The 18,514-nt window shown below is 37.6% G+C and overlaps 1 protein-coding gene across 2 annotated transcripts; it reads left to right on the top strand.

Moving 5' to 3' along the window:
* The first annotated feature begins 310 nt into the window (after positions 1-310).
* DBF4 (DBF4 zinc finger) lies at positions 311-17,255 on the top strand. Of its 2 annotated transcripts, none has more exons than XM_050891450.1 (13): positions 311-367; positions 579-671; positions 3,119-3,294; positions 5,231-5,425; positions 6,617-6,667; positions 7,217-7,286; positions 7,436-7,512; positions 9,045-9,075; positions 9,353-9,395; positions 11,786-11,917; positions 14,237-14,351; positions 14,688-14,812; positions 16,027-17,255. In XM_050891450.1, exons 2-13 carry the CDS (start codon positions 626-628, stop codon positions 17,090-17,092), a joined length of 2,127 nt encoding a protein of 708 aa, XP_050747407.1. In that variant the 5' UTR covers positions 311-367; positions 579-625; the 3' UTR covers positions 17,093-17,255. The 2 variants fall into 2 exon arrangements, with proteins under 2 accessions (XP_050747407.1, XP_050747406.1); XM_050891449.1 differs by having other exon boundaries at positions 3,116-3,294.
* Positions 17,256-18,514: the final 1,259 nt, after the last annotated feature.

The following is an 18,514-nucleotide window of genomic DNA, read 5'->3' as shown; positions in this document are numbered from 1 at the left end:
GCCCCGGTCCCTGAGGCGAGGGAAGGGAAGGGAAGGAGGTGGCGGCACACCCACCCCCACCCCCCGCCCCGCAATAACGGCCGCTGACCGCCCGCCCCCGCGGAGCCCGCCTGCCGCAGGGACTCCTTCCCTTCCGCCCTCCCCTTCGCGGGAGGGACCGCGCCGCGGCCCTCACCCCGCCTCGCAGCACTTCCCCGCCGCGCGCCTCCCTCCGCCCCCTACCGCGTGCGCGCTCGCGGGGCCGACCGTTGGTGGAGCGCGGCCCGCGGCGGGGCACGAGGCGCCCCTGGGACGGCGGCGCCGCTCTCCGGGAGGAGGAGCGAGGCCCCGCGCGGCGGGCTGGGGCTGGCGGAGGCGGGAAAGCCTGGTGAGGCGGGCACGGCACGGCACCGCCCGGGGACCCGCGCCGGCCCCAACGGCTGCGGCGGAGAGGGCTGGGAGCCCCCGGGGGGGGGGGGGGGGGACGGACACACGGATGGCCGGGCTGTGGCGGGAGGGGAGGGCTTGGAGCCGCCGGGGGAGCGGGGCTGGCGCTGCTGCGTGCCGGCGAGCTTAGCGGCTCTGCTGAACCCCCGCAGGTATGGCGGCGGGCGGAGGGGAGACGAGGATGTGACTCCGCGGGAAGATGAAACCGAGCGCTGCGGAGGCCGCCGACAAAGGAGCGCGTCCCCGTAAGCGGCGGGTCGCTGGGGGTGGCCCGGGGGGGAGCTGCCGTGCCCCGGCTCGGAGCTCAGGGTAGGGGGGGTTCAAGCCTTTCCCACCGTCAGCGGGGTCGCTTTCAGCCGCGGCCTGGTGCCGGTGCCGCCTTCCTGGCTCTCGTTGTGAGCTCCCGCAGTCAGCCTGGTGCTGGGTTTGGGCCTCTTGCCTCTGTCAGGCTAGCGGGCTTTGTTAGTGGTGGACGGCTGAAATAACCTTTGCATGGTTTGGGGAATTAAACGTAAAAGTGTATACCTGAAAAGGTAGGTAGCTGGTTTGTTCTGTTTTACAGGATGCTTGCAGGGCAAAGAAGCTACTAGCTATGTTGAAATTCGCTAGGCCACTGCCATGCACACTGCTCCACCCAGGCAGATCTTTGCTGGTATCAGGAGCATGCATGGAAGGCACGTTAGGACTAGGGTATTAAAATGCAGTTGCTTTACGAGAGAGACTCTTTGCTGTTATTGCAGTACTGCTAACTCACTCCAAACTTTTGATTATCCCTAAGAAGTTTAATATGTATTTTCCAATATTAATTCCAGTATTTAGTGTGTTTAATTTTTGAGCTGCCCTGGCCATCACGTGTGGTGGGTATAACACCGTATTTGATCCCTGGTCATCTACGGAATTTCACTTGCACACCTGCTTATCATCCATCTTTTCTGTTTAGATTCTGAATCAGTTACACTATCCTAAGCCTCCCCATTTTCCTGTTTCTCTAATTCTTTTGGTCTCCTAGATTCTACAAAGCTGACTACTGTTCATGCCTCACTTATGTGTGTTCATAACCATTACTTAGGGAATCTTGCAGCATAAGTGGTGGTTCTGCTCCCTCTCCCATCTAAGACCATTTCAGGGAGGGAGAGACTACATAACAAAGGGACTGTTTTGCATGTTGGCTTTTTGTCTCTAAAAGAGGCCTGCTCACTTCCTGTAGCAGCCCTCATTGTCTCTTTTGAGCTTCTCCAGAAGAGAAGCAACTAGGAGTAGGGTGTCAGTCAGTGAGGAAGAAGAGTATGTAAAACTAACGATGTGCAAGTCTCGGATGATTCTGTCTCTGTCATTGGTTGTAAATGGATTCCTGTGGAAATATGTAAGAACAGAGAAGGTATAATTACTTTCACCTAATATTATTCTAGTTTCCAGCTATGTTTAGCTACAGGGACTTCATGAGTTGCATGTCACTTCTGTGCATTTAGGACCCCTCAAAGTATTCCTCTTCCATGTACCTGCGCAGCCTCCCCTAGAAATCGCATCTTAGTATTGGCAACGTTTTTTGGCAGCAAGCAACACAGGGTTGCCCTGTTGCATAGAGAATCAATTCCTGTTTTTCATTTTGTACCTGACTCCTAGTTTTGTTTGGTATCCCATAGCTCTTCTACTGGAATAAGCTGTTTAGCCGTTCTCTCTGTGTTCTTGATTCTGTATATCTGCATTCTTTTTCCCCTAAATCATTTACTTTACAGACTGACAAAGTCTGAATCTACAAGGTCATTCTTCATGCTTTTGATCATCCTTGTTACTCTTTTGCAGGCTGAGTCCTGCATTTATGAAGTGGCATAATAAAATTATCCATTTTATTTTCTGTTTCTTAGTAATTTCTAATTCTTTTCTTTTTTGATTGCTACTCAGTATTGAGCTGATGTTCTCGTAGAACTCTACCACGTTACAAGATTTCCCTTGAGAAATGAGGCTTATTTCTTACACAGACTGAATTTTTTTCTTTGCTTATATAAATGTCTAGCCTAATAGTTAGGCCTGCATGGTTAGCTCTGTGTTGAGCATCAGGAAGGTTCATCAGCACAGTTTAATTGCTGTATGTGGTTTCTTAGTTTTAGAGTAACATTCACGGGGACAGAAAGAGTTGTCATAACTAGAATGGTTCTGAACTTTAAGCTTAGTTTTCCTGCATCTCAGGTGGGTGCTCAAAATTCAGATAAATAGTAGGATCTAGGTCTTGTATTTTTTGGTGTTTCAGTTACTTTTGACCGTTTTTTATTCTAATGAGTCTGTATGAATCCTTTTTGTTTTAGATGAATAAGAGAGAGAGGCACAGACTCTGTTCTAAAATGGTGTTCTTGTGATTCTCAGTGACTGCAAGTAGTGTATGTACCGTGGTACAGAGATAGCAAATACTTGCCAAACTGCGTGAGAAAATTGATGGCATTGTATAGCAACTGAAATAAAAAGTCTATTTTAGGATATGATTTTAAGAAGCAACTTTTAAGGTCTATATGTGGTATTATTATTAATGTCTCGTTTTTGACATGTTTAACATAGGTATTTTTTAAAAGTCCTATATTGCATGGAAGCTTGCCTTGTCCATTTCCATAATTTAGGAATTTTCCTTTTTGAAAAGAAAAAAATAAACACAGTTCGTAAAACACAGCCCTGTTTAAATTCCCTTTTCTTCTTGCAGCAGATGGAATGCAAGCAAAACCAGAAAAGATAAGATCTTCTGTGAAGAATGTGACAAAAGATACAGGAAAACCAGAGAAACTTAAATATAAGCCACTCACCGGGAAGGTGTTTTACCTCGATATTCCATCAAATGTTATCTCTGAAAAAATAGGAAAGGATCTCAAAGAGCTAGGAGGGGTAAGTTAATGAGCAGAGACCTTTATGAAACTAGAAGAAAATCTGCGCATGTGGAATGCCTTTTCCATGTTCTTTGTGACCGCAGTTTAATGTTATTTGTATTTTATATGTGACAGAATTTTATTTTTTTATGTTTGTCTTAATGTTTAATACGAACAATTAGCTTATCAACAAATTATTTTGTGGTTTTTTGCTAGAAGCTGCTTTGCTAATTGTAACAAGTGTTTATTATAAAGGTTTGTTTTCAGTTGATTATTCATTTGCTTAAAATTTTATCCAAATTTAGTAAGTTTCATTGTTTGAGGTGATTTTTTTTTCTGCTGCTTCTGACTATATTGACATGTTTACGTGTTACAACTAAAGTTGTTCGGCTGAACCTGAAAGAGATTAGAGGAAGTGTTTTGCATATGCGTACTAAAAGTCAGTAACTTCAGTAAGCACTTTCTGCACAGAGTATGTTAATGAGTATTTTTAAATACTCTTATTTAAATCATAAATTTTATAAGCATCTCAATACTTTCTCTTCCCCCGTCCCCCCCTGTGTGTCGTGTGTGTCCCCCCCCCTTCTGTATGGAAGAAACACTTTGATACAAGCAAGTACAGGATATCATAGTAACACACAAGCAATGCAATTGCTTAGACCACTTTAAAGTTGAATATTTTGAATTAGTGGAGAGGAATCTTGGCAGTTAAAGTATTGAACACCCCTTAACCACAGAAGCAAAAGGGATCTGCTTAAATTGCTAGCTGTTTTGAACATTGGCAATACTTCTTTGACCTCAGAGGAGCACTGAGTAGTTTTATGAAACTGACGCTTGTAAATCAAGATGCTGTCTGAAATTATAGTAGAGGCAAGGAATAGCAATGATATGGTTTCAAGTTAAATGCATCTCTTTACATTTAGCATTAAATGAATGCACGCTGTCTTTTGTCTTTCTCTCTAAAACAGAATTTTAGGAATTCATGTGTGAAAGGTAAGCTTGCGAATCAAAGACTGAAAGGGAAGTTTTTCTGTTTTATTCTGAGGTGCCCAGCACCCTCAAGATCAACTACCACATGTGTTTCCTTTGTTACTTGCGTGGAGTGCACTCAAAAGTGCCTCTCTCTCGATGTCCCAATTCTGTAAGAGGTACATAGAGCAGAATTGAAAGGCACAGTTTCAAGCTTGGTGCTGGTGTGATTTGTGCTTTCCATACTGATTAGTGGAGAAGAGGAAAATATTTTAAGCTACATAAACTGGCAAGAAATAATAAGGCAAATAGAGTTGATAATCACACAACAGTTGGTAACGAAAGACTGAAGGAGCAAAATGGAAGAGAATAAGCATAGGATAACCGCATATTTTGTCTTGCTGAGTATGAAAATATTATGAATCTACTTAATTCTACATTTTTGAGAAGTGTTAGGAATACTGTAGGTGTGAAACATGGTCACTATCCTGAAATTTTAGTTTTTCTGCTGGTTCTAAACTCAATGAATTTATAGCTTCTTGCAAACTGTAAATTACACTTGCATACATACGCTTTTAAGTTTAGCTGAACACTTCTGTATAATTTCTGTTACATAAAATTCTATAAACTGTGATTTTTTTCCTTGAATTATTCTGTTATTTCTCAATGCAGTGTTTGAATTCTTCTATCTGGAAAGTATTACAGCTAGATAGCTCAAAGAATGATAATTGAAACAAAGCAAAGCTCTTTTGATACAGATTACAAAATTAAGAAATTGAAATTGGAATTTGTGACTGGTAAGATGCTACTACAGCTCAGTTGTAATTGTCGTCCAGATCTTTAGAAAATATCGTCTCGTTAATTCAATGTTTTTGAACTTAATTATTCTAGAAGTTTTGTCCCTTTTCTTTAAAGTATGCAATGTAAAATTGAGTTACTGATTTATTGTCTTGAAATAATTACTTGCTTTATATCTTTATATTTAGAGAGTGGAGAGTTTTCTTAGTAAAGATATCAACTATCTGGTGTCTAATAAAAAGGAGGCGAAATTTGCACCAACTCTTGGTCAGATTTCTCCTGTTCCTAGCCCAGAATCTGCACGTAATGGAGGAAATAGTTCACCTCATCCTAGCAACCGAAAAGATCGACATGACGGAAGTTCATTTAAGATAGTAGATACAGTAAGTTTCTTAGTAATAATACTGCAAATCAGGTACAGCCCATGGGATGTGCTCTTACAGTTTTTCTCCTATTTTGTTTCCTAAAGATGGCAACGGTTCCTTGGGTGAATAAGGGGTTTTTTCATGGTTGTGGGTTGGTTTTTTTAACAAGTCAGACATACTTTTAAACTAGTTCAGGCTAACTTGTTAAACTTAACTAACTCAAACTAGTTAAGCAAAGTTTCAAAAACTAATTAAAAAAAAAAGGAGCCTTTTCTGCCAATAAGTAGACTACGCTAAAATGTGTTCTAATATAGTATGCCTCTCATATTTAAACATTGACATTGTTACGTTTGACAGCTGGATCAATATGGATAGGCTTGTGATGGCATCCAATAGTTCCTGTCTCTTTAGCAACACAGCCTATGTTAATGCAGATATCTACAGAAGCACTCTTTGATAGTAGTTCAAGGAAATAATTAAAATCAAACATTGTGAATATTCAGTTTTTCTGAGCTCTTTCTTAGAGGATCGCATTAATTGCAACAGTTAGTATCTGAATTTGTGCAGGTTTACGTGAAGTTTCTTAAATGGGCAAGTCTTGCATCCTTTCAAAATACAATTGGAAACAATTAGCTGTAATACATACATGGTACTTACTTACAAACATGACTGCAAGCCAGTCTATGGGCTGGTCTTTGCATTGCATAGGTGAGATCACCTCATTTTGCAAATAACCTGGATAAGTAAAGGCCTGCTTATTATGAACAAACAGCATACAGTACACAAGGAGATGCACTGGTGATAGAAAAGATGGGGATAAGACGGAGGCTATGATTATATTAATGACTGTTAGCTTAATTTGGCACAAGTCCAGCTGATGAAACCTCATCTTTTGGCATGTGCCACTGGCTGCTTATTCCCACCATCTATGTTGTCCCAGAACTAACATTGCTTCAGCCGTGCAGTACCCTGCTTTGGCTGAAAATGATTACTTGTTGGTTTTTTCCTTTCTTTTCCCTCCCAGACAGTATTAACCGTAACCTTGTGGGGAGGGTGCGAATTAATGAAAAATAGCAGTACAGTGAACAAAAGGGGACTATCATAGCTAAAATACGTATTTCTTAGCAACAGTGTAAATTGTCTTATGACAATTATGGTTTTTTGAAATGAGTTCTAACATGCTACAAATGTGTTTATGTTTTAATATAGGTACGTATGAGCAGAGGAAAATCCTTAGTTGAAAAAGCAATCAAAGAGCAGGTAAGCCAAGTAATCAATGAGTTCATGCTTGAGAAACTTTGGTTTTGCTTTTCTAGAAAACAAGCAGTAGTAAGAGTGGTCTTAGTGGTCTAAGAGAGAAGTCCCTCATGGAACACTCATGCAGAAGTCGAGGGATTGTCCTAACTAAAAATGTCAGGTCATGCTTTGTGGGTGTTTCTTGAAGAATTGAAAGTCTGTGGAGTCCTATGACGAGTATTATAATTTATCAGGATTGCTAATATAGCTAGCATTTGAGAGGTGCTCGTGAAGTTAAAGTAAATGTATAGATTCACTGTCTTCAAATCTTACTATAAAATGCAACAGTAGGGAACAGTTTTGGCTTTATGAAAGGTTAAATATCTTTTGATGGTGAAGTGCTGTGACATGGAGATGGAAAAGTCAGTTGAGGAGAGTGATAGTCTTTTGGCAAGAAGCAAAGCATCTGCACTTTGATCTCAGCTTTCATATTACATATTGTAATATTTGCAATTATTTTACATAATCTACCATATATTGCTTAAAATTATTAATATAATTTATTGTTTGCAGGACTTAATCCCATCTGGTAGTATACTGTCCAATGCTTTGAGCTGGGGAGTGAAAATACTTCATATTGATGGTAAATATTTTTGTTTGATGAAGCCTAACTTGAACTTGTAACATTCATTTAATTATTCTTTTGTTGAATTCAAGATATTAAAAATGACAAATTACTTCAAACATACAAAAATAAACTCAGCTAAGTATAACTCTCCCTCTTTTTGCCAGATGTTAAAAATTACATTGAACAAAAGAAAAAGGAGCTCTACCTAATCAAAAGAGCAGGGAGTTCTTTTAAAGATGTGGTAAGTGGCTCTTTGCCATTTGTGAAAATGCCATTTGTTTCATTAACTCAGAAAACACAGGTGTACTAAATACTACCTACTGTGAAGCTTACAGATTTTATTTTAATAAAGTCTTGCTCATGTTCAGTTTTTCACAGACCACTGTGTTTTATGAATTGATTTAAAAACCGTCTTTGAAAAATAGAAAGTATTAGCTATACATTTCAGCATTATTCAAAAATAAATTCCGTAGTAGCATTGATTAAATAATGTGTAGACCTTTGCTCTTACAAAGGATATCTAAATATCAGAAGTACTGAACTGTCTGAAATTTCCTTTCTGCCTGCCTCAAAAATAATAAATAATAAAAAAAAAATGTAGCTTGGTTTTAGTATGATGTGGATTGTGGTTAAGTTGCCTTGTGTAATTTTTCCCTATGACACAGTGATTAGAAACCCTTTCCTTTTGATGGACCATTTTGAAGAATCACAGTTACATTTCCTGAAGAAGCTGTCTATAGGGAATTTGTGTCAGTTGCTCAACTCTGCATCTTTTCCTTCCTAGTCTTTTAAAGAACTAGCATAAAGCACCTTTGAGCTATTCTGCCAATAATGTGCAGTTGGCCTGTGAAAATCCTGATTTCTCCAGATTTTAGTGTATGATATAGTGAGACATTGAAACTGGTTTAGCTGCTTCTGCGGTCCATCTGCAGTTGCTCTGTAATTTAAGTTAAACATGTGAAGTTGTACAATTATCTAGTTTAGGCTGGGGTCTGTGACAAGTAAATGGAAACATACCATCTAGTGTATGTTACATTGTTTTGGAATGCAATATTGGCTAATTGTTGAGGCCACATGAAATCCTCTGCTAAATCATCAGTATATCGGTGTTCACGGATAGGAGAGCGGGGGTTTTTTGCAAGTAGTATAAAATAGGAGTTTATACCTTTACCAGGGTCAATTACAGCTAACAGCTGATGCTTGAGTGTAGACTTTACTCTTTTCTGAAGACAAAATACTCCTTTTAATTTTAATCTTCATTGCTAAAAAAACCCCAAAACCTGTGTAAATCCATTCAAATGAGAAGAATTGTTTTAATTGAAGAATGTTGCTATCTGCAGGTTTTGGTGGCATTTTACAGCTTGTAGTTAATTGGCATTTATAAAGTGTTGTAAAAATGTTATCTGTGTTTAAGAATCAACTTTCAACCATGGCAAGGTATTTTGGGGGAGGAGAGAGAGAGAAAGTGATTAAATTTACCTGTGTGGGTTTTTTGTTTGGTTTTGGTTTTAGGAAAAATAAATTGAAACATCTCAAGGAGAACACTTTTTTTTTTTTGTGGTATAGAAATAAATATTTCTTTGGGAAACATGTCACCATATTTCTGAAGTACTAATGAGCTTAGTTTCCTGCAAAATTTATCGTGACTGTGTATGAAGTCATGATTAACACAGGGAGACCCTCATAACTTAAAATTAGCTACAGCTAAATCTTGAAGTAAAATGCAGAATAATATTCACGGGGATTTTATACCTTCTCTCTCTTTTTCAATAGGGAAAACAAGTTACTGCTCAAAAGTCAAGAAGTAAGTATTTCAATATTTGTAGTGGTTTCTGTTTTGCCTTATTTTCTGAATGCTTAAAAATATACTACAGTTCTCATCTGGTCAAGTGTGCTGCTGTGTTCTAATTTGTATGTCTAAGAAAAGCAGTAGAAAAACTTCATTGAAATCGGGAGTTTGTCAAAACATGTACATAATGAGTTCTGAAATAATGTCTGCTTATTTACTCAGCTACTGGAGTAGCTTGCAGAATGAAGAAAAGTATTTGTCTCTCAATTTCCTTTTCTCCTCCCTTGAGCAGGTAGACTGAAAAATCCATTTGTCAAGGTGGAAGATAGAAGTCGGTAAGTATTCTCTTCATGTATTCAATAATGTGCTTCTCAAACTGAGTAATTCAGAAACATTTAGTATGCCTTGAGGAAGTGACCTTCAGATTTCAATTTCCTTCGACTTCCTGACTTTAGATGCCAGGCATACTATTCTCTTATAATAAGACACAAAATTTTCATCTCTGCATGCTCTGGGCAGGTATCTGTGTTCAGCCACTGAATGAGATTGAGGAAGTAGTAGTATAGTAGGGAATATTTGCAATAGGTAATGGAAGTGGAAAGTTAATATGTAGCTCCAGTTTGTAGATCATGAGAGTGGGTTCTTTGGGTTACTTTCTGCCAAGGGCTATATGAATGAAAAGGAAACCTGGAAGCTCTGAACCTTGACATCTTTTCTTAGATCCAAATCCCGTAGCCCAAAAGACCAATAAAACTTTGTATACTAAATTCCAGTCCTGTAGTCCCAACTCAGTAACATTCATCTCCTTCAGAGGCTGTTTAGACGTGAGGAAAGGGACGTTGTTAGAGTTAAAATCATCCCTTGAAATTAGGTTTGATTTCCTGTTCAATCATTTCTTTTTAAAAGGAAAAAAAACCCCTATTAATCTGATTTCAATATCCACAGTGGCATGAAATCTGATACTTTCAGCCTTTAAAATTTTCACATCTTTCCGGTCCTGTAATCGATCAGACCTGGTTGTATAAGGAAATACCAGTTTGCCAGAAGTTGAGAGAACAATGAATTATAAAAAAAGTGCAGTTCTGCACAGCATGTTTTGCACCTTTAAATTCTTAACTAACTTCTGCTTTATGATGATGTTTATAAGCTCCAAATTCTTTAACCTGATTTCTTTGACACTTTCCTGAATTAAAAAAAGAGGTCTAAACCTGGACTTACAGTGTGAGTTGGTGTAATAGGTATGAGGGACATGAGGATGGTGGGGAGAATTGGACAAACACAGTTGTAAGTACAAGAAATTTGTATGTAAATATGAGTGAATTTGACTTCTGAATGTAGCTGGGTGCTAAACACTTGAAACACTTTTAAATGTTTATGTAACATAAACAATGTTTTTTTAATGTTTAAATGTTTATGCAATGTAAGTAACAGTTCAGAAGGAGAACAAGATGCTTAGCTGTCCCTATTATGTTTTCCAGGCTTGCCCTTTTTCTTCTGCCTGGGTAGCTTATAATAGTAATGTGGGGGAAAAAATCAGACTGAACTCTGGCATCAGCATTTCAGTCAAATGATTCCGTATGTGAATTTTTGGCATGCCCTATTTTAAACATTTTTAATATATTCAGAGCAGTGGTACGGTTGCTGGTTGTGATATCTCTCTAAGTACAATGGTGTACAGGAAAATTATCTTTCTGGAAAATGAAAAGGTTAGCTTTTATATTTCGAATGGTGACTTGATTAAAATTTGTCAAAAAGGAAGAAAATGGTAAAATGGAAAAAAATTAATGCATTGGATGTTAGGAGCTGCTGTGGCTACTTCTCAGGAACACAGATGCACCATCATCCAAATTGTTCTTAGTTTTATTGGTTACCCAACTCTCAACAATAAATAGACATGAAAGCCATACCCCAGGGAATGTGTAAGACAGCTATGGAAACTCAAAGCAAATCTGTTTTGAGAAAGTATCAAGTTTATAGGAAGGAAGGAATGACTTATGTTTATCTGCTTAGCATTCTGTATACGTGTCCTGGTTTCAGCTGGGATAGAGTTAATTTTCTTCTTAGTAGCTGGTACAGTGCTGTGTTTTGGATTTAGTGTGAGAATACTGTTGATAACACACTGATGTTTTAGTTGTTGCTAAGTAGCGCTTCTCTTAAGCCAAGGACTTTTCAGTTTCCCATGCTCTGCCAGCAAGCAGGTGTGCAAGAAGCTGGGAGGGAGCATAGCCAGGGCAGCTGACCTGAACTAGCCAAAGGGGTATTTCATACCATGGAACGTCATGCCCAGTATATAAACTGGGGGGAGTTGGCCAGAAGAGGCGGATTGCTGCTCAGGCATCAGTCAGTGGGTGATGAGCAACTGCCTTGTGCATCACTTGTCTTTTCTTGGGTGTTATTTCTCTCTCTCTCTTTTTTTTTTTGGTTATATTCTTTTTTATTACAATTATTATAATGTTATTCTTAGTTAGTAGTATATTTTATTTTACTTATTAAACTGTTCTTATCTCAACCCACGAGTTTTACTTTTTTTTTTCCTCCTCCCCATCCCACTGGGAGGGGGAAGTGGCTGCATGGTGCTTAGTTGCTGGCTGGTATTAAACCACAACAATACGTCATATGTAAAAGAGAAACACTTTTTCAGGATTTTTGACCTGATTGTAATTTGTGCTATAAACTCCTTTTTCCATTTCTGATGGTTCTAATGCACTTGTTTTGTCTAATACAGCCACTACCGACCGTTTTATCTGCAGTTACCCAGCTTTCCGGTTCTGAACTACGGTGTTCCAAAACCATATAGTCCATTTGAGGTGGATAAGAAGCATCCTTCTGGTCAAAAGCAAACTCAGTCTAAGCAAAGGTTTGTTGAAAACTCTTTATTGAGGTATGGATAGAGGAGAGGGTATTTCTCTGAAATAATTCTAAAGTAATTGTTCTCTAAAATAACTGCTCTGCTTCTAATTTTGTGTGATATTTAATACTAATAGCCATGTCTCAGCTGATGTATTTGCTGCACTGTAACTGTTGGTGTCTGTCTATCTTTCTGTACCCTCTTTATCCTGTCTTTAGTCCTTTTTTTGGACATACAGATGCATACATCCAAAAATGCGGCCTTCTTCTATCACTGTGGGTCAGCATAAGATATTTTTTTCCTTTCTGCCACTGGTTTCTTCTTTGTGCTCATCTTGGATGCCATCCAGTAAGTATTTTACAGGAAGTGCGTTTCTTAAGACTTCTTTTGATATTTGTCAGTATAATGCTAAATTAGGCAGTTAAAAATTTTTAAAACCGTGATATTCAGTCATAATGCAAAATCATTGTTGATAAAGAGTGCACATTGTTGATAAAGTCTAATTTATAGAAATTAGACTCTGCAAATACTGCTTCAACTCTGCAGAGATGAAAAGTGGATGCCAACTGCCCAGTAGAATTGCAGTTGGTCTTACAGCAAGGGTTTGTATGATACGTTTTGGCATTCAGGCTCTATTTGAGCGTTCCAGATGCAGTTAGAACTTTTGATAAATAAATTTTATGATTTGAAACTATTTAGGAATCTTAATTATCTGGGTTTTGGTGAATCAAACTATTGTTTTGAATTTCTTCTACCTAGTGTATTTGGAGTATTAATGATTCTTTCATTGACTTTAAAATTGATTCACATGAGAGACTAAAGGTACTTAGGTGAAAGGTAGCTTTGCTATACGTGGAACTTTCTGTATCTAGTAACTTTTGCTGCTTTTCTGTCCTTGGGGTCTAAGACTTATCTAGGTGTGATACTTGTTTTCTTTATAAAATAGCTTCTACACTGTTGAGGTTCTGTCCAGTCTTCGCCATTATTATAGTGCTGGAGGTTTTCAGCTGATGTTGCCATGATGAATTTTATTTTATTTTATTATTATTTTTTTTAATTGCAATGAATGTAGCAGTATGAAAAAGCAAAGCGACTATAATACAGCAGTAACTCTTGCAATAATAAGGCCACTTCTGATGGTGTCTCTTCAGAGGGCGTTAGAAAGGTCCATTCTTTTTTTATGCTTTAAAAAAAAAGGCAATGTTCTTTTCATTTATATGGATTAAGGAATACGATATATTAAAAATTTCACGAGTTATGTTTGAATGAATATTCCTATTTAATCTCTCAGGTTGGCACATGCCAAAGAGATATCTAGGTGGGAGATTATTTCATACACAGCAGGTAAATGTGAGGAATGTCAGTTTCAGGAGAGAAAGGGGAGTGCTCACTTGTTTTATCTTTATCTGGGAGAAAAGCTTGTTGAAGCGACGTTGTCAATTCTACTTGCTTCTGCATTGGGGAAGACCTGTAGACGTTATTCAATCTTCAGATGATAAATTCTGTTGCTTATATCCTGCTTTACTGGTTCTCTGATTTTTACAGTTCTAAAGAGGGAAGGTGAAAAGGCTAGTGTAATAGTAGAAGTACACAGTTAGGTGGAGCCTATCCTGTGGAACCCAACAAATGCTGGGGCATTTAAACTTGTTGATTGAAAACGATTGTCGGAAGCAGTGTACACTTACAAAGCATAGCAATGTATTGCTCAGCTTAGTAAGTTAGAGGTTTTTCAGGACAGGTTTTTTGATGTAAAGTCCTGAGCTTACATCTATGCAGATACTTGGTAAAGTCTGTCAGAATGATTTTTGGCTAGACAGGGAGATGGCACTATTCCTCTGAAGTAAAAGGAAAGTAGAGATTGATGGTTTTGCTTTACTACGAGCATATCATCCTTAGGTGGTTTAATAGTGAGTTGCGGCAAACAGTAGGTCTTCCCAGATGAGGACTCTGAAGGTCATAGAGCAGCTGTTGAAAACCTCTTCGTGTTTTAATCTCCAGGAAGAACTTGAGGTTCATTTCCTTGTATTTCCACTTAGCCTGTACCTAGAAAAACAGGACAAAATGGCATTTGGTCAGCATATTCAAAAGCTACATATAACCAACAAATATGACTGTTCTTTACTTTTACCAAATGAGAGGTCATCTGTTAGACCAAGTGTTTTTGCTGCGTGTTTTCCTAAGTATTGAATAACATAATGTAAATAGTTTGAGGGGAAATAAAGACTTTTTTTTTTCAATTAAGTGAATAAGAATGAACATATTGTGAAAGGCAAGTATAGAGCTCAGCTCCGTATTTGAGACTCATTAATATATCTTTTCTGTTAACAGAAACAAAATAAATAGTGACAAGGACTGTGGAACTCCTGTTCAGCTCCCTCAGAAGGACAAAAAAAAGAGAGGATATTGTGAATGTTGTGGGAAGAAATATGAAGATCTGCAAACAGTACGTGAAATGTCAAGTAGATGCTTTGATACAGTCATATCTCTTAAGTGTAATATCAACAACGGTTTCTGCTTGCTAGTTTAATGTATTTTTTATCTTAAAAGATTTTCTGAATATATCTCCTAAAAAGCAGCAAGTGGGTATTTTTTTTCCCTTATAGGTTTTAATTCTTGATTGCTGCTTCTATGTCTGATAGCTGAAGGCACTAATAGTTCATGTCTCAGAGACACTGGTAATAAATTAATGATATTTCCTTACTCCTCCATATCATACTGTTGACTTGTATATTCATATCTGTAGTATTAGATTTGTTTCATGTTTTTTCTTTAATTCCAGCATCTTGAAAGTGAACAGCACCGAAATTTTGCACAAAGCACCCAGTATCAAGTTGTGGATGATATAATCTCAAAGTTTGTTTATGAGTTTGTTGAATACAAAGATGATGCAAAAAAAATAAAAAGGTAAGTTACATGTTCTGAATTTTAAAGACCCTGTGAGTTAAAACATTGAACATAAAGATACTTAGTTCTGAAATTCTGGATCTGGTACACGATAACTTCATATTTTTCAGTCTGAAATAAATTTGCAATGCAGTTGTACCTGGCAAATCAGTTCTATAAAGTAGAAATTAGAAAAAAACCCCAAACTTTAAAAGTGAAGGTGGCATCACAGGAAAATAAGACTGAAAGGAATTGCCTAAAGTTGTCCTACCTATTCTTCGGCTTCAGAAAAGTAAGCTCTACTGTACTAAAATATTGCTGACAAAAGGATAGCTGACAGTCTGGACGTCTTGCTCTGAAAACTTTCTGACATTCTTAATAGCCCAAGAACAGCAAATGATAGCCTCCTCAGTCAATCTGATTTCCTTGTCAGTGGAAAAACTTTTCCTAGTCTAATCTAGGTATTCCTGTCGATACTCTAAGCCTCTTAGCTTCTGTCCTGCCTGTGCTGAACAAAGAAAGCAGATTTTCCTTTCTTTGTAGCTCAAAAGCTTAAATAGGAGAGAAGGACTAGTTTCATGTCTTGGACTGTAGGCACCAGTGTCTTCATTACTTGGAACAGTAACTCAATTCAAGATTGCTCTGATTTGTTTGCAAATGAGTCAGGAGGTGGAATAACTTTTTCATTTCTTTAAAAAAAAAAAAAAAGTAATATTGAAGAAATAAAGATATTCTTAGTGAAATCAAAGGAAATGCAAATAGTCAAACAACTGATAGCCTAATGAAGGCAAGCCTTTATTCCTTTTGTGATTTAAAAATAGAGTGGTTAGGTTTGAAATACTATGTCAAGAAAAGCATATATAAATATGCTAATTTTGTGTGTATATATCATAGAATATTTGTAAGTATTTATAGTCATTGCATTATATTCATTAACTTCTTTTGTTCTTAATACCACTGTGAATTGAGATTTACTGAAATACTAGACTGCTTCATGTATTTTTAAAACAATTTTACGAGCTGTAGAAGTCAATAAGAAAACATCAAATTCAAATCTAAGGCACTCTGTTCCTGTAGAAATAGTGTGTTGCTACCCTAAATATATCTTTCCTTTAAATGTAAAAAGAAAAACTGCTTTGTCAGTTTGGTTGCTTTTCTAGAATCAGTTGCATATGGAGTCGTTACCCATGTCTCTTTCAAGTGTTTGTTAATAATTTTAAATTATTTCATTGTAGGACAAAATGTAGTACAGGATATTTTTCTCCTATCATTGGAAAGATAACTAGACCAGATGAGCTGAAAGAACGACTGAAAAAGCAACGCATTTCATTGAAAAGTTACTCGTGGAAGGATACCGCAATGCGGGCACTCAAACTGGATCGCCAGCCAGCAGAAGTACAACCAAATTCTGTGCCAATACCTACCCCTATTTCTGGATCTGTCTGTTCAGTTCTTTATTGTCACCTGTCACAACCTTCAGAACTAAAAAGTAAGTTCAGAAATAATGATGAAAATATTAAAACTGATTGCTCCTGTGCTGCAAACTTAAGAGAGACTGTTGTATCATCAAATTTCATAGAACCACCCCCTCAGAAAGATGACAAAGCACACACAGAGAACTTATCTCGAGCTTATGAGCCATTCAGTAAAGAAATACTGGAACCAGAAGTAAATAAAAAGAATTTACAGTGTTTTCAGGAAGGAATGTGTACTTTATATTCTCATACTCAAGTTACAGATTTTAGTGAAAAAGACAAAGACCCGTCACAGCCAAAACGAAAATTAAATAATGCAGTAGTTCTACCAGCAAAGTGTTTGAAAAAGACAGATGCCAATCCTACGTTTGTCAAGAAACATCGTGATTTATGTGATAATCATCAACAGATGCAGCACAATGTAGTTCTGGATGCTGAGGTATCTGATTCTGCTATAAACAAAGAACTTAATGAATCTGCTGCCAGCACTGCACACAGTTCACCATCTGGAAAGCTGCACAGAAAAGTGAAGCTTTACTTGGGAAGAAATAGAAGAGAACCCCGGAAACAGAATATGGAGTTATGTGTAAAGTATACAGATGGACTGTCTGTTCCTGAAGAGAAGAGAAGTTCTTGTAGTTCACCAGTGCAGGCCCTACTGGAATTGTTTCAGACAAGTGAAAGAAACTCAGAATTTGGAGGTTTTTCAGGTTACACTGAGAACAAAGGTTCAACTAGCATAAAAGATATATGGGAAGGGCAGAATACAAATGTTATGTGGTCATTATTTTCCTCTTCATCCTCATCTCCATTTGTTGGATTTTAATGCTGCTTTATTTAATGATTTTCAAATAAACTTGCAAATTTAAGATTTTATTCATGGAGACTTTAATTGCTGTATTATATGTACAGATGGTTTGGTTTTCAAGTTTTTTAATGCAAAAACTTCTGTATATGTAAATATGAAAAATAAAACTAGGGGTTTTTTGGTTGGTTGTTTTTTTCTTAAAAGGTACTGCTTTATCACAGCTAGTAAAAGGCTCTGACCCCAGATTTGGGGTTAAATTAATTGTTAGGCAAAACCAATAAGCATGATGTAGCTGAATTTAGATAGAATAATTTTCTAAAATCATTGATTATGGTACGTTCTAAATAACCGCATTATAAATAACTGGATGTTCCATTGTAAATAAGGCAGTCCATTACTTATGGACTACTGATGTTTTGTGGAGATTTGGTTGCTTCCCTTCCTGTTCCTTCTGCTGCTGCTTTATTAGAGAATGCAAAAAAAGAGTTACTTGCTTCCCTACTATTTCTTCTGGTGAAATTGTCTCAGGGAACCTATGTGATCACAAAGAAATAGGATTAGGAAAGCATGTATTGTAGTTTTTGGCTACTCTGACATAATTTATTTTTAGACTAAAACTAGCTGTATTGTGTATTTCAGCCAACAGGAAAGCAGTAGATGTATACTTTAATTTTTTTTTTTTAAAGAAAAAACAAACACCACAGCAGCAGCGACAACAAAACAGCCAATAGGTTTCTGATTGACTTGGGTCATTTGTTTGATTTTTTTCTTTCAGAGTAGCCAGCCTGTCTGACTAGCTTGCTCAGAGGCAGAGTGAAAGACAAAAGTGAGAATTGGGAAGACTTTTAAAATACTTTGAATCTGTAGCAGAGCCGATCTCTTTCAGAATTTCTGTATCTGTAAATCAGTGCAGGGCATGGATATGGAATTACAGGAGGTAATTGCAAAGCTTTATTAATAAATACAAGTGCCTTAAGGTCATATAAGAGATCCAAACCAGCAGAAATTACTCTCATTAATTTTTGCATAAATTACTTGTTTGCTTTTTTTATCTCTTGCCCATGTAATATTCTCAAACTTACTCTGTCAGTGTTGTTATGGTTAAAGTGCTTTCAGTCATTGCGTACTATTGTCTGTCCTTTACAGGGTATTTTCTACGAGGGATAGGTAAAGCTTCTTGGTGTGCATGAATGGGTGAGGAAAATGACATAAAATTACTTTTCTTTAAAGAGCATATGAATTGGAAGCTTAATGATGAAAGTAGCTTCTTAGGGCATTGCTGTCACCTTAAAGGTGACGTTTCTTATTCCACTGTTCATATAATTGCCTGTGCAGTCTGGTAAGAACTGCTTTTGGTCTCTCCATCTTACTGGTCACTTCTAGCTTGATGTATAGTTTCTTCTGATCTGGATTCACATCAAGAAAATTATATAGAAAGCC

The sequence above is a fragment of the Gymnogyps californianus genome, chromosome 2 (genome assembly GCF_018139145.2).
Source record: "Gymnogyps californianus isolate 813 chromosome 2, ASM1813914v2, whole genome shotgun sequence".
Lineage (NCBI taxonomy): Eukaryota > Metazoa > Chordata > Aves > Accipitriformes > Cathartidae > Gymnogyps > Gymnogyps californianus.
The sequence above is the reverse complement of the archived record's forward strand: the minus strand, read 5'-3'. Positions and strand labels throughout refer to the sequence as shown.

Coding starts and splice junctions, on each gene's coding strand:
- DBF4 (XM_050891449.1), top strand. CDS start 626: ATGAAACCGAGCGCTGCGGAGGCCGCCGACAAAGGAGCGCGTCCCC. Junction 5,426..6,616: donor CATTTAAGATAGTAGATACA/GTAAGTTTCTTA, acceptor GTTTTAATATAG/GTACGTATGAGCAGAGGAAA. Junction 11,918..14,236: donor CAAACTCAGTCTAAGCAAAG/GTTTGTTGAAAA, acceptor TTCTGTTAACAG/AAACAAAATAAATAGTGACA.